This window comes from Erinaceus europaeus, chromosome 17 (assembly GCF_950295315.1).
Source record: "Erinaceus europaeus chromosome 17, mEriEur2.1, whole genome shotgun sequence".
Taxonomy (NCBI): domain Eukaryota; kingdom Metazoa; phylum Chordata; class Mammalia; order Eulipotyphla; family Erinaceidae; genus Erinaceus; species Erinaceus europaeus.
This window is the reverse complement of record NC_080178.1, coordinates 66,988,510-67,004,413: the sequence shown is the minus strand read 5'-3', so window position 1 is coordinate 67,004,413 and position 15,904 is coordinate 66,988,510. Positions and strand designations below refer to the sequence as shown.

The window sequence follows — 15,904 nt, the reverse complement described above, 5'->3', positions numbered from 1 at the left end:
TTTAATTATTTAAATACTTTAAATTAAAGTAACTAATTAATATTATTATTTTTACCAGAACACCTTTCAGTTCTGGCTTAGGGCAATTCTGAAGATTAAATTTAGGACTTTGGAAGTTCAGATATGAAAATCTTTGTGCATTACCTCTACACTCTGTCCCTGGCTTCGGTGCAATCACTTTTAAGTGAGTATGGCCAATAGAGCTACTAATCGGACACCTGAGTGATATGTTTTCCAAAATGCCAATTCCTGTAACACTTTTAATATAAAAATCCAAGATATTTGCTATGTCCAACTTATTACTTTTCAGTACACTTTGGTAATGCCTGACAGGTCGGAGATATGACTGATAATATGATAATGATTATTTTTCAACTATTCCCTGAGTCTGTGACTAACACTCCATAGCTGGAGGTTAAATAGAATAATTTTCATCCCTGATATTTGATAAGTTGCCTGGATTATTTGTTTTGCTTTCCTAATTTGTGTATTTGTTATAAGAAATAAATGATCACATTAGGAAAATACTTGGTATTTGTTACATTATTGTTATTGCTACAATTATAATAAAATTTGGCTCTCCAGCATTTACTTTGAAAAACCATAAGTCAACAATAAGAAACTTAATTTCTGCTGTTTCAGAAATATCTTGGAGGCTTTAACATAGAATTAGGTGTATCAATGAGATAGAGGGGGAAAACATGATTATTTTAATATGTCAGAAAGACATATTAGGTAAGGACCTGAGAGGGCTTTGAACTCCATTTCCATCAGGACCCAGAACTTTTGTGACCAGGAACCTTTGTTTTGCCCACTCACTGAGAATTTGGATGACATCAAAAGAAGTGATGTTTTGTTTCTCTTACCTGTGAGGAGAGAAGAAAGACATCAGGAAGTTGTAATAGGTGGGGGCTTGGTTTAGAAAGGAAGTGAAGATAGGGCCTTAGGAAAAAAAAAAAAAAGAAAAAAGAGCCCAACTTCATACCATTTGGCCTTTTTTTAAAAAAAAAAATTTTTATTTATAAAAAGGAAACATTCACAAAACCATAGGATAAGAGGGGTACAACTTCACACATTTCCCACCACCAGACCTCCATATCCCATCCCCTCCCCTGATAGCTTTCCTATTCTTTAACCCTTTGGGAGTATGAACCCAAGATCTTTGTGGGATGTAGAAGGTTGAAGGTCTGGCTTCTGTAACTGCTTCCCCGCTGAACATGGGCGTTGACAGGTGGATCCATACTCCCAGCCTGTCTCTCTCTTTCCCTAGTGGGGAGGGCTCTGGTGAAGCTGAGCTCCAAGTTACATTGGTGGGTTTGTCTGTCCAGGGAAGTCTGGTTGCATCCTGCTAGCATCTGGGAACCTGGTGGCTGAAAAGAGAGTTAATACACAAAGCCAAACAAATTGTTGAACAATCATGGACCTAAAGGCTAGAATAGTGCAGATGAAGTGTTGGGGGGGAGGGGTCCTCCATTTTGTAGATAGCTAGTAGGCATATTTTAGTTATATTTCAAAGGGCCTGTAGCTATACTAGTGATTATTTGTTTTTTCCTGAGCCTGAAATCTGATATGCAGGTGGATCCAAGTTATTGTCTGGGGAGATGATGTCATGGCTGGGAAAAGGACCAGAAAGCTGGATCAGGGAAGAGAGTGGCTCCGTAATATGGGAAAGGTGTATAAATATTGTTGACTGTAAAGCTACTGATTTGATGTGATCTGAGGCCCAAGCATTTGGCCTTTTTGCCCATGTGTCATTCCCTATGTGTGCTTTGACTTTTTTTTTCCTGAATGAAAGCTTAAAAATTCCTGAAAATCATTATTTTCCTCCTTCCCAACTCTTTTTTTTTTTTTTTTGAGTTTAAGTATGACAAACCTCAAACCATGGTGGAGAGCCTCCTTGGTTTCTTTCCTCTTTAACATACATCTAATATTTATATCTATTTAATACCCATTTGTAGGAAATAAACACTTTACTAAGAGTGGTAACATCATATATGATGGTGCTTTCTCTAGATTTAGGGAAAAGATAGCAATATTTGTTGTCATCATGTCTAATGTACATTGTACTGTATTTCCTGAGCATGACAGTAGAAAGAACTTTTAAAAAAACTTTTATTGGATAGAGACAATCAGAAATCAAGAAGGAAGGGGAAGATAGAAGGAAAGAGAGACAGAGAGACACCTGCAATACTGCTTCACCATTTGCAAAGTTTTCCCCTTGCAGGTGGGAGAACTTTTTTTTTTAATCCTATGTTCCTAATGCTCATCAAACCCATTTAGTCTCATTAAATCTACATTATAATCTTAACATAAGCCATCATTACATTTTTATTTTTATTATTAGATAGAGACAGAGAAATTAAGAGGGGGGATAGAGAGGGAGAGAGACAGAGAGACACCTGCAGCCCTGTTTCATCACTCGTGAAACTTTCCCCTTGTAGGTAGGTCCCAGGGGCTTGAACAAGGGTCCTTAAATAAAGGTAATTAATGTGTGAGCTTAACCAGGTGCTCCAACATCTGGCCCCTAGAAAGAACTTTAGTCTGATAGAATAAAATAAAATTACCTTTATTTAAGTGAAATATGATAATATATGTGGGAAATCCCCCTTTCAAATTTCAAATCCTAATTTCAAAATTTCAGAGACTATTTAACTTACTAAGTTAATTTATCAATATTTCAAAATACATGATCAACATATAAAGTCAAACTGATTTCTTTTTTTTTTTTTTTTTTAAATATTTTATTTATTTCCTTTTGTTGCCCTTGTTGTTTTATTGTTGTAGTTATTATTGTTGTTGTCGTTGTTGGATAGGACAGAGAGAAATGGAGAGAGGAGGGGAAGACAGAAAGGGGGAGAGAAAGACAGACACCTGCAGACCTGCTTCACCGCCTGTGAAGCGATTCCCCTGCAGGTGGGGAGCCGGGGTTCGAACCGGGATCCTTATGCCGGTCCTTGTGCTTTGCACCACCTGCGCTTAACCCGCTGCGCTACAGCCCGACTCCCGTCAAACTGATTTCTATGCGCTAGAAACAAACAATTGGGAAACAAACTTAAAAACATTTAAAATATTACCAACATAAATATTTAGGAGTACACTTAATATACATTCTAGATTTATACACTGGAGACTTGATTCCGATCAAAACTGTCTGTTTTCAGTGTCACCTGGTGAGTGGATCATGGATCAAATCAGAATTCTCAAGTGTGCTCTGTAAGTTCTGTCTTCAAAACTGAAAACAGACAGTTTTGATCGGAATCAAGAACTATAGCAGTACTAGAGCACACTTAGGCTGATGTTCAAACAGCCCTGATTTTCAGACTGTCATGTTTGGGAGGTCAATTGGTTGCCTTGGTATTAGTCATAAAGAAATCATGATCTGGGGATAGCTCAGTGGTAGAACATAGGATGTACATGTATGAGACTTCTGGAATGATCCCTAGCACCACATAGGGCAGAGCAGTATCAACTTCTCTCTCTCACTAGATAACTAGATAAGTCTTCATTCAAGAAGAAGTCAGATGGAGTCTCTTGAGGAATCTAAATGTAAGAGTCCCAGTGCAAACCTATACGGTTTACAGCAAAGAATGCAGTAAAAGATTAGCCATCATTCAAATTACAGCTCCAATTGTTTGAATCAAGAAGAGTTTTGGGTTAAACATCAAACAGTTCAAGCAATCCTTCCACACTATTGAAGTTGTGTAGAACTTTGCCAGGCAGATGGAGAGACAAGAGTGTCTGTCCTTCAAGTCAGGACAGGAAGATCTTTCTTTACTGATATCCTATGAAGTTTATTTCCTCTAGTGAACAAACATACCCACTCTAATCCAGTCCTATTTGACTTAAGGCAAGACCTTCCCTTAAAGATTTGATGAGGGAAAATTCCCACAAAACCATGGACTTCAGGAAACAGAGGATGCTACTGAACAACAGGGGACAGAAACCCTAGAGGAAAACTTTATTATTATTGATTTATTTATTTATTATTGGATAGAGACAGAGAGAAATTGAGAGTAAGGGGAGATAGAGATGGAGAGAGACAGAAAGACACCTGCAGCACTTCTTCTCCACCTGTGAAGTTTTTCGCTTGCAGGTCCCCACCTGCAAGCCAGGGGCTTGGACCAGGGTCCTTGCTTACTGTAGTGTGTGCGCTTAACCAGGTGCCCCACTGCCTGGTCCCTGAAAACCTTCTTTAAAAAAAAAAAAAGATTTATTGTTGAATAGAGACAAATTAAGAAGAGAGGAGGAGATAGAGGGAGAGAGACAGAGAGAGACCTGTAGCTATGCTCCACCACTAGTGAAGTTTCACCTTGCAGGTGGGGAGCAGAGGACCTGAACCTGGGTCCTTGCGTACAGTAATGTGTGTGCTTAACCAGGCATGCCACTGCCTGGTCCCCTAGGAAAACTTTCATTGTTGGATGACATAGGTACAAAAATAAGAATTAGAGGGGACTGGGTGGTGGCACAGTGGGTTAAATGCACATAGTGCGAAGTGCAAGGACCCATGCAAGGATCCCGGTTCAAGCCCCCAGCTCCTCACCTGCCGGCGGGGGTGGGGGGGGTGGGGGGTTGCTTCACAAGCTGTGAAGCACATCTGCAGGTGTCTATCCTTCTCTCCCCATCTCTGTCTTCCCCTCCTTTCTCATTTTTTTTCTGTCTTATCCAGCAACAACAACGACAATGGGAAAAATAAGATGGTCTCCAGGAGTTGTGGATTCATACTGCAGGCACCGAGCCCCAGCAATAACCCTGAACACTAAATTAAAAGTAAATAAATAATTAGAACTAACATCAAGATTACCCTGAAGCACTAAATTAAAAGTAAATAAATAATTAGAACTAACTTCAAGATTAAAGAGTAAACTATCCTTTAAAAATAAGCCCTGCTTTTCTTTCTTTCTTTCTTTTTTTTTTTTTTTTTACAGTTTTCAAAGATGGATCTAGTCGTTTCTTATGTTTTACAACCTTCTCAGCAGCTTCTGGATTCCCTGCTTGATCTCCTTGGTTCTCACACCATAAACAATGGGGTTCAGAGCTGGGGGGATGAGGTGGTGCAGAATGTTGAGCAGGATGGGGACATCTGGGGGGGTTCTCTTTCTAGCCAGGTTGGTGATGACCAGAACCAGCAGGACTGTGCTGAAGAAGAGAATGAGGATGAAGTGAGATCCACATGTACTCAGAGCCTTGACTGCAGCCCCCTCGGCCTTGATCCTTAGCACAGCTCTCAGGATAAAGGAGTAGGAGAGGACAATAAGGATGAGGTCAGAGCCCAGTAAAGTCCAACCAGCTACAAACTGGTAGAGCTTATTGAAAGTGATGTCATCACAAGAGAGTTTGGACACAGACAGGTTAGTGCAGATGCAGTTCTTGATGATGTTCTCGGCACAGTAGCTGAGTCGGGAAGAAAGGATTGGGACAGGAAGAGAACACAGGCCATTTCTAACTACAACAAATATGCTAGCCTTGGCCACAAATTGGTCGGTGATGATGGATGGGTATCTCAGTGGGTGGCAGATGGCTACATAGCGATCATAGGCCATGACCATGAATGTGCAGGACTCCATGGTCAAGAAACTGTTCATGATGAACATCTGGAGGAAGCAGGCAGAGAAGCTGATGGACCTGAGGTCAAACCAGAAGATGGCCAGGACCTTGGGGATGACAGTGAGGCAGAGCACAATGTCCAACAGGGAGAGGAGGCTGAGCAGGTAGTACATGGGCTCGTGCAGAGAGGTTTCCAGTCGGATGGTGATGAGGAGGGTGGCGTTGGCCCCCATGGCCAAGAGGAAGAGGAGGCTGAGGGGCAGGGACAGCCAGTGCTGCCAGCTCTGGTAGTTGGGGAAGCAGATGAGGAAGAATTCAGAGACTGGAGAAGTGGAGGAGTTGCTGGGTAACGCCATGCAAATTATCCTGATTTACTGGAAGTTCAGAGTCACTTAAATAGTAAGACCGGATATATATCAACACAAGAAGAGTGTGTTCTAGAGAGAATTGGAGTTGTCATTTAGGCCTTTATTCTTTCACAAGGAAAGATTTATTTATTGTTGTTGCAGGAACGCTACCATTCTGGAATTTTTCAGGTAGAAATAGAGAGACAGAGACACCACAACACCAAAATTTCTCCCAGTGGAGTGGAGTGGGTGGGAGGGGTGGGGCCATGTTAAACTTGGACCCAGGAGAGCTATCTTGCTGTCCCTCACAATGAAAGTTTTAGTTCACCACCATCATCCTTCACTGAAGACTTTTGTCTGAGTACTTTCCATTTGCTAGGTATGATGTTGGAAGCTTTATGTCCATAATATGATTTCATATTTCTGTAAAATGCTTGGGTAAATAACATTGCTTTACTAATTTCACTTATACAAGCATGTACAAGTTTGATCAAAGTTAGGGAGCAAGTATGTGATTATATCAGAACTGTGTCTTAGAGGCCCTATTTCCAACCACTATACAAAACAGCCCTGGCAAGCACAGTTACTTATCAAAGCCCTTCTTCCTTCAGAACTCAGAAGATACACTCTATATAGAGTGTTCTCTTTTTAATTCATTCCATGGAGAGTCTGGAAAAGTTCTCATCTCTCCTCTGAAGGAGAAGTTCTTATTTTTTCATTTTTATTATCTTTATTAATTTGATATAGATAACCAGAAATTGAGGGGAAGGAGGAGATAGAGGAGAGAAACAGAGAGACACCTACAGACCGGCCTCACTACTTGTGAAGCTTCCCCTTTGCAGGTGTGTGAGGACCAGGAGCTCAAACCGTGTCCTTGCTCATTTGAACATGTGTGATTAGCCAGGTGTGTCACCACCTGGTCCTAAGAAGGAGAGATTCTTTAAGAAATAATTAGATTAGAGGTAGGACAGCTTTGATCCCATCACAGCACAATAATTCTTTCTGCTCTGGAGAAGATTTCACTTTATAGGTACAGAATTTACTTCTTTACCCCATCCTCTGTCGATGAGCCTCTAGGTTTTTTCTCTTCCTTTTTTCTTACTTTTTATTGATAAGACAGAGAGAACTTGAGAGCAAAGAGGGGAGGTAAAGAGGGACACAGAGTGACAGAGAGACACCTGCAACACTGCTTTATTGTTCATGAAACTTCCCTCCTTCAAGTAGGGGTGGGGTTTGAACTTGAGTTTTCTTTTCCTTTTCAGCAATGCTGCAATGCTCCAGTCATGTGATCATCAGGAACTATTGGCTAACATAGGTTTTAGTTTGAACTGGCAGCACAATTCTGTTAGTTTGTGCGTACAAGCTGAAATTCACAAAGGAATGGAGTTAGTGGTTTTTCTTTCTTTTTTTTTTTTGGTCTTAAATAATAATGAACAGAAAAGTCAGATAAAACTTAAATTAATTAAATTTATAATAGAAGATCCAAGCTCATCAATGATTTTCTAGTAAAAGAGGAATTGTCTCTTAGGCTCAAAGGAGAATTTACACAAGTGCAGAAAGTAGTGTTCTGACCCCAAATAAGTACAGAATCTCCTTATTTTCTCCATGATGTGGGTGGCAGTCATTGAATCTAGAAATTTGGGGCCTACAGACTAGATTAAATCAAGCTCAGCTGCCAATATAATAACCTTGGATCCCTTCCACAGGTTTTTTGTTTTTTGTTTTTTTTTTTGGTCACTAGGGCTTGACTGGTGTGGGTTGATTTTTTTCAGACAGAAAGAAATTAGAAAGAGAGAAGGAGAAGAAGAAAAACAACAACAGCAAGAAGAAGGAGAAGAAGAAGGAGAAGAAGAAGAAGGAGGAGGAGGAGGAGAAGGAGAAGGAGAAGGAGAAGGAGAAGAAGAAGATGGAGAGGGAGAGGAAAAGATGTTAAAACACCAAGTTCTCTCTCTCTCTCTCTCTCTCTCTCTCTCTCACACACACACACACACACACACACACACACACACACACACACACACAATGCACTGGGGGCTAGGCTCAAACCTGGGTAATTGCAACTCACCCTTATTCCAGGATTTAAGTGACTGTGCTGGGCTTACATCCACATTGGGCATGGGGTATTATTGAAAATGTTCCATTTTCTTTTCATAGCAGGAGCCTGGACTCTTCTATTCTCAGGATCTCCTTCCTCAATTTTTTCTTGGTCCCAATTTGAGAAACACCAGCTCCTGCTTGGAAAAAGTTGTACAACTCCTGTTTCTGACTGTTGGGGAAAAAAGCAAATATACTCTACCCTCCAAGGCTTTGGAGTTGATTTTATAGTCTCTGGGTCCATTGGGACTCTGCCCTCTCCATTGCTCACAGGGATTGGTGTCTTTGTTAGAGTCATGGACCGTGACATTTTCTGATCTATTTCCCATGTGAGTGTATTTAGAGAGACTCAATTCAACATTGTTAGTAGAGTGATGGCAGGAGTGACCAAGCCTGAGAATTGCCCAACCTCAATAAAGAATAGGAAACCCTGGGAAAGAAATGTAAGGGCACTGAGTGAAAATAATTTTTAAAGGAAAAATCTTTTATAAAAAAACAAAACAAAACTGTAGTTTAGGTCCTGGAACAGGATGGCAGAGGACCTAGTGTGGGTTGTATTGTTGTATGGAAAAATTAGAAATGTTATGCATGTACAAACTATTGTGTTTACTGTCAACTGTAAAACATTAATCCCCCACCCACCTGCAGGGGAGTTGCTTCACAGGCAGTGAAGCAAGTCTGCAGGTGTCTGTCTTTCTCTCCCCCTCTCTGTATTCCCCTCCTCTCTCCATTTCTCTCTGTCCTATCCAACAGTGATGACATCAATAATAACTACAATAATACAACAGCAAGGGCAACAAAAGGAAATAAGTAAATAAATATTTTTAAAAAATTAATCCCCCAGTTAAAAAAAAAAAACTGTGGAGAAGGAACTGAATTGACAATTCAGTTGTCTGGTTCCACAAAAATCTCTGGAATAGCTTTATTACACATGTGGTTTCATGTTCCAGATATGACCTTCACGACTCTTCTTTGCCTAAGCTTTGCTTACTATGTAGTGCAATTATTATCAATGCTCACCTTTTTATTATTTTATAGTTTATTATTATTACTTTTAATTTCTTAATTGGAGGATTAATGGTTTACAGTCAACAGTAAAATACAATAGTTTGTACATGCACAGCGTTTCCACATAACAACACAACCCCCACTAGGCTCTCCTCTGCCTTCATGTTTCAGGACCTGAACCCTCCCCACCATCCCAGAGTCTTTTACTTTGGTGAAATACACCAACTCCAGTCCAAGTTCTGCTTTGATTTTTCCCTTTTGGTCTTTTTTTTCAACTTCTGTCTATGAGTGAGATTAGAGAAATGTGAACAGGGTAGATGACATAATGGTTATGCAAAGAGACTCTTATTCCTGAGCCTCCAAAGTCTCTGGTTCATGATGAGTTCACCTTCTTTACCCCATCTTGGAAGGAGCTCAAAGATATCATATTAAGTGAGATAAATCAGCAACAGAAGGATGAATATGGGATGATCTCACTCAACGCTCACCTTTTATAGAACAGCACTTGGCATTGCTTTGTTCGGAAGGCAAGTGACACTATCACCAGTATGGTCACCATATGAGCTTCCTCTTTGAAAGTTTTCCGACACTTCCTAGGACAGAGATTCTCAGGCTAAGCATAATATCCTTTAGTCGCTAGACACAAAATCTAGTTTTGGACCTCACATTCTACTCACAAATTCTGGAGAAAAAGACATCATAGAAGAAATGTCTGCTAAATGCAATCTCACCTCCAGCCATACTAATTACTCTCCTGTTACTACCTCCACTTCTCTACCAAAAACTTCTGGGTGAGACTGTAAGGACTTGGGAGCACCAAACGGAATTGTCAAACATGAGGGGTAAAATTCTTTCTTCATTTTTTTATTAAGCACATATTTTGACGCTACCATATACAATGCATTGCACTATGTACTAAATATATAGGATACTGAAGAATTATTTCTGCCTTCTTAGAGAAGGAGATCAAAATTTAATTAGAAAAGATATCAATAAGATTTTATCAAGTTCATAATGTGTCATATTATTCCTATTAGAAAATAGTAAAACCCCACTCATATGTGGAATCTAGAGATCTGAACTTGGAAACATGAACTTGGAAAAAAAACACATACAGAAGTGGTGAGGCCCAGTGGTGGCATACCTGGTTAAACTGTACACATTACAGTGAGCAATAACACAGGTTCAAGCCCCTAGTCCCTACTCACCTGCAGGAAGAAAGCTTCATGAGTAGTGAAGCAGTATTGCAGGTGTCTCTGTCTCTCTATCTTCTTCTCCCTGTCTAGGGAGAATTCTCAATATCTCTCTGTCTCTATCCAATAATATATAAATATTTTAAAAGATCAAAAAGAGAAAAAACAGAAGCAAGAAAACTCTTTTGAAGGCTTGTGACAATTGTGGTGGTTATCTTTGGAAGGTGGGAGGGTGGGGACACACAGCTTTGGTGGTGGGTATGGCGTGGAGCTACACATTCTTTGGGAGTTGGGCGGTAGCGCGGCGGGTTAAGCGTACGTGGTGCAAAGCGCAAGTACCAGGGGCAAGGAACTACGCATTGTAGCTCATACACTTGTAATCCACAATTAATCACAAATAAAAAATTAAATTATAAAAAGAAAATCGTGGTGGTCCGGGAGGTGGCACAGTGGATAAAGCATTGGATCCTCAGGCACGAGGTCCTGAGTTCGATCCCCGGCAGCACATGTACCAGAGTGACGTCTGGTTCTTTCTCTCTTCTCCTGTCTTTCTCATTAATAAATAAATAAATAAACTCTTGAAAAAAAGAAAATCATGAAACCCTGAAACAGTAAATGTTTACTCAGTGTTTCTTGACTTTTAGATTTCTACTTGAACATTTTTTTTTTAATTCTTTATTTCACTTGTTCTTTCACCTTGTTAAAGTTCTCTTCCATTATTCTCATTTTAGTGAACATTATTAGAATTGTTGCTTAAAAGTCTTTTTCAGAAAACCTAGGTATTTCTCTCTCTCTCTTTTTTCTGGAACTTTATTGATCCATACTGATGGTAAGATTTTCTATTTCTTCACTGAACCTTAGTCCCTTAGTTTCTTTGAGGGCCTGGACCAAGGATCCATGCCTGAATGGGCCTAGGCAAAGGCTGGTCTCTCCAAAAGTTGGGCCACTAGTACTTACTGCTTTGGAGGTTAGGTCAGACTTGCATAGGTGTGTGCTTCTCATGAAGGGTCTAGGGGTTGTTGAAGTTGTAGGAATGAGCAGTGTGGACACCCTGTTCTTGAAAGGCAAGTGATTCCATAGAAAGGAATTTGGTGCATTTCCCATGGGACATACTAAAACAATGTGAGGCTGTTGTGAGGGCAGGTGCTTCCACGGAAAGAAATTTGGGCACCTTTGCTATTTCAAAAGTCTGGTGGGAGGAGACTGCTAGCATCATCCAGCCCTTCGAGGTAAGAGCAGATGGCCTTGTTGACTGTGCTGTGTTTTGTGGCTTTGGATGGTATAGAGCCTTTAGGCTGCCTACTATGTTCTTCAGAAGATTGGGAAGTTGGGGCTGAGACTAGACCATGGTAACAAGGCAGGAAGGACTGTACCTCTTCTGGCTATTTGGGGTGTGGTAAGTGGGTCACTGGTAGAGTCCTAGTTCAGGAAGGATGGTAGACAGGGTCATGATAATGGAGTTGCTCCCAAGATTCCATGGGTGGTTGATACTGGGATTCATGCCTCCTAAGAGGTCTGGAAGGAGGAAGTAGTTGTGTTATTCCCTCTGATGGGCTTGAGCCTGTCCCTGGAAGGATGCCAGAGATAGCTGTTGGGGGAAACCCAGAGAGGCCCTTATGCTTTCTCAGGAGTTTACTCTCAACATCTGTTGCTGGGGACCTGGTGGTGGCAATCCACTAGAGTTCACATACTACAAGGCGAAAGGACCTGAGTTCAAGAGAACAAAGATATGCAGGCTGTGAGATTTATGAGCTGTAAAGCAGTTCTGGCCAGAGTCTCTCATTGTTTCTCCCTGCTTATCTCCTCCTCCTCTCTCGATTTCTGTATAAGTACCGCGCGCTAACCGATTGCGCCACTGGAGCTCTCCTCTCTTGATTTCTCTGTCTCTATCAAACAAGTAAAGAAAATGTTTACAACCCGAATAAAGAAAAATCTGTAGCTCTGGAGACTGGACTCTAGTCTGACATCTGTTCTATGAATCTCCAGGGGTTGCTGAGGTTGTAGGATTGGATGGTGCATCAGTTCAGCTCTTGATGGGCTGTGCTTCCTGTAAGAAGCCTTCCTATGGAAATGTAGTTCCCACCTGTGTCCTGTGGGTGCATTACCTGTGGCATGCACTAAAACAGCGTAGGGCTGGGGACTAGCTAAAATGTCTCCTGCAGAGATTCTCATGCTGATGTATAAGCTTCAGTTCCTAGTCTGATGTTGTAATGAGAGAGTGTGGGATTGTAGGCCTGGGGCACCAGGATTTTGGCAGTCTCGTCACTTCCACTCCTCTGGTTGAAGTCTCTTATCTTAGAAGTCACTTTCCACTTGTGACTTGCTGCCCCAGGTTAAGGCTTCTTATCTGTTGGGGTTATGTCTTCATCCCTGCTCTAGCTAAATGTCTTACTTTTATTCTTTACCATGAAAACTTTTTGCCTAGAGTTCAGGGTGGCTTGCACAATTTTTAACCCAATGTTTGCTGTTATTTTTTCTGTGTTCTTTGGAGAAGGTGGATGCCAAGTTTCCCTATTCAGCCTATTATTTGTAACTAATTTTATTTGTTTGCCTTTGTTGTTATTATTTCATTGATTGATTTAACATTGGATTATAGTATTATAAATTTAAGTATAGTTTCACAGTATATATTGAAGACACCACAGCCGTAAGTTCCAGTGCCATTATACCAAAGAGGCCCCTCTCCATAGACCACTGATTTAGACTTTCCATTCCCTCTGAGAACCTCCACAGTTTTTTAGACTCTAAGTGTTTTTGTTATTTTATTATTTTTGCCAGTTTATTTGCTGTGTTTATATTTCACACAGGTAAAGCCATGTCATAATTGTCTTTCTTTTCCTTACTTATTTCACTTAGCACACCCATCTGGAGTTCCGTCCTTTTTATTCCAAATGACACACTATTGATGGACATTTAGGTTAATACTATAATATATTTTGGCTATTTTGAATAGTGCTGCTGTGACCATAGGTAATTTTATTTATTTTTAAAGAGAGAGAGAGAGAATTAACAAAGCACTGCTCACTTGTATCATGTGGTGATGCCAGGCATGGAACCTGGGACCTCCGGAGTCTCAAACATGAGATGCATGATTACAGTCTACTCTAAGGCTCATCCCACTTAACAAGAACTACAATGGCTGAAGTTTCTTGAGTTCTCAAGTGCAGGTAGGGTCTTCAATCCTCTGTGTTTTATTATCCTCTGACTGAAATACTCTCTGGCCAATGTCAGGACTGAGAATCCCTAGAGATGCCCCGGCATAGGGATAGTCTGGAGCTAGATACCTCACTCCATGCCAGGAACTGGCTGCTAGAATTGGAGCTAAATTTACATAAAACAGGAACAACAACCACAGTAGAAACACATTTGTTCATCATTTCAAATACCTTAACATTTTACAAATAGAAGTTTTTTCACAAGAGATCAGTGAGTTCACAGTGCCAAATTACTGTTGTTTTATATTTTACCCTGCTAGGGATACTGAAGCTCAAAGATCTCTTAAGTGGAACTCTCAGATCAATTTTCCCGTCGTGGTCAGAGTCTAAATTTAAATCTAGATTTTATGACTCATGATTACTTTCTCTGAGCATCATATCTTTTTAGATTTTCAGGGACATCTAAGATATTTTTTATTAACATAAATTTCTGGCTCTGATGAGTTGGTGAAAAGAATATCCACTGAGGGAAATTTTTCAGTGTGGTGACAAGAAACTTCTTTTTTTTTTTTTTTTTGTAGCTCTCTTTTCTCTTTTAAGGAGTTTTGTAGTTTGAGTGGGGGTTTAACTGCATTTTTAATTTTCCTAGTGGCAAAATGATTGTTTTGAATCTTGAACTTTACTTCCCAATAGGATGCAAAACTTAATAAGGAAGTGGTAAGATTGATGTAGTATAATTTGCTTGCAAGGGAAAGCTAGTGCTTAAAGACCATTTCCAGTGTTCACTTCTGTCTTGATCTTATTGTCTGAATCTGTAAGCTACCATGGCAGAGTCTACTTTGGAGTGGGGGAGAGGGTGGTAGAATAAATATTAATAGCTTTTGGGGTTGAGCATCCTCAGTACCCGCTCTCTTATCTGTTTGGTCCTCACCCCATAGATTACAGGATTAAGTGCAGGAGGAACAACCACATACAGGTTGGCCAGAAGTATGTGAATGTAATGAGGGATATTGTGGCCAAATCGGTGAGTCATGAAGGAGAAGAGAGCTGGCAGGTAGAACGCTAACATGACACAGACATGTGAGCCACATGTGCTGAGAGCCTTGAGTCGAGCATCCCAAGATGGGAGGCGGAAGACAGCTCGGAGGATCTGGACATAGGAAAACCCAATCACAGAAAGGTCGATGTAGCCCACGGAGAAAGCAATCAAGCCATAGATGACATTCACCCTAATACTGGCACAAGCCAACTTGGCCAGCCCCATGTGCTCACAGTAGGTGTGGGGGATAATCCGGACACCGCAGAAAGGCAGTCTCAGGATGAGAAATATGAAGGGCGTTACAAACATCAGAGTCCTGACTATGATGAGGATGCCCAGGATGGCTATGACCTTATTGGTCAGAATCATGTTATATCTCAGGGGGCTGCAGATGGCCACATAGCGGTCGATGGCCATGACTGTCAGCACCACAGACTCCAGGCCAGTGCAGGTGTGGATGACGTACATCTGTGCGACACAGGCACCAAACACAATCTCCCTGAGGTTGAACCAGAAAATGCCCAGCATCTTGGGGATGGTGGCTGTGGACAGGCCCAGGTCCGTGCAGGCCAGCATGGCCAGGAAGTAAAACATGGGCTGGTGGAGACTGCGCTCAGTCCGGATCACAAAGAGGATGGTGATGTTGCCCAGCAGGGCTATCAGGTACACTGCAAAGAAGGGGAAGCCGATCCAGGCGTGGGCATCTTCCAGCCCTGGGATGCCCATCAGAAGGAAGGAGTAAGGGTGGAACTGAGTATTGTTGGAGCGAAGCATAGCGACAGGAATTGGTTACAGACACATTTCTGACAGAAGTTTCCTTGCTTCCGGTGAGAGACCTTAACCCCTTTCATACCATGTTGCCTATTTTCCGGAGAAGCAAGAACTCTATTCTTAAATCCCATAATTCTGTAGGGAAGACCTAAGAAAGAAGTTGAGGCATAGTTAAGGGAACATTCTTGCCACAAAGTAATTCTCACACAGGGAATCATACAGAGAAATTCCAGACACAACATTCCTACACTTTTCTCAAGTCTTTGACTCAGTCTCTAAAGAAGAATCTGCATGAAACGTTGAATATTTAATAGTAATTGGGTCTGCTAATTAGCATAAAGAAGATTCTACATAAGTTGGAACCCAGTACAGGTGGACAGCTAGATAGTAATTCACTAAAAAACACTAGATAGTGTTTGAATTTTTTTTTTTTTTTTTTTAGATATAGACAGAGAGGCAGGAAGAGAGTGAAAGAGACCATGGCACTGAAACTTTCTTCTGTGTGGTGCCAGGCTCTAACCTGAGTTTCGTACAAGGCAAAGCAGCACAGTATCCAAATGAGTTATTTCGCTGGCCTTGGTGTTTGGGTTTTCAGCTGACCTAAGGCATGGGATTAAGTAATGTAGACACAGTAGGGATTATATAATTCCTGTCTGTAACGACAGAAATTCCCATCTGTAAGTACATACTCTGTTTGCTTCCTGTGCATATTACATTCCCCTTCTTGAACAGCTTACACTGACTAAATTCTCC

At 41.0% G+C, this 15,904-nt stretch overlaps 2 protein-coding genes across 2 annotated transcripts; both read right to left on the bottom strand.

Moving 5' to 3' along the window:
* Positions 1-4,936: 4,936 nt before the first annotated feature.
* LOC103122830 (olfactory receptor 56A4) lies at positions 4,937-5,940 on the bottom strand. The gene has a single exon (XM_007533451.1). It carries the CDS (start codon positions 5,898-5,900, stop codon positions 4,959-4,961), a length of 942 nt encoding a protein of 313 aa, XP_007533513.1. The 5' UTR covers positions 5,901-5,940; the 3' UTR covers positions 4,937-4,958.
* Positions 5,941-14,212: 8,272 nt separating this feature from the next.
* LOC103122902 (olfactory receptor 52E5) lies at positions 14,213-15,160 on the bottom strand. Its single transcript, XM_007533518.2, has one exon. The coding sequence runs from the start codon at positions 15,152-15,154 to the stop codon at positions 14,213-14,215; it is 942 nt and encodes a 313-aa protein (XP_007533580.2). The 5' UTR covers positions 15,155-15,160.
* Positions 15,161-15,904: the final 744 nt, after the last annotated feature.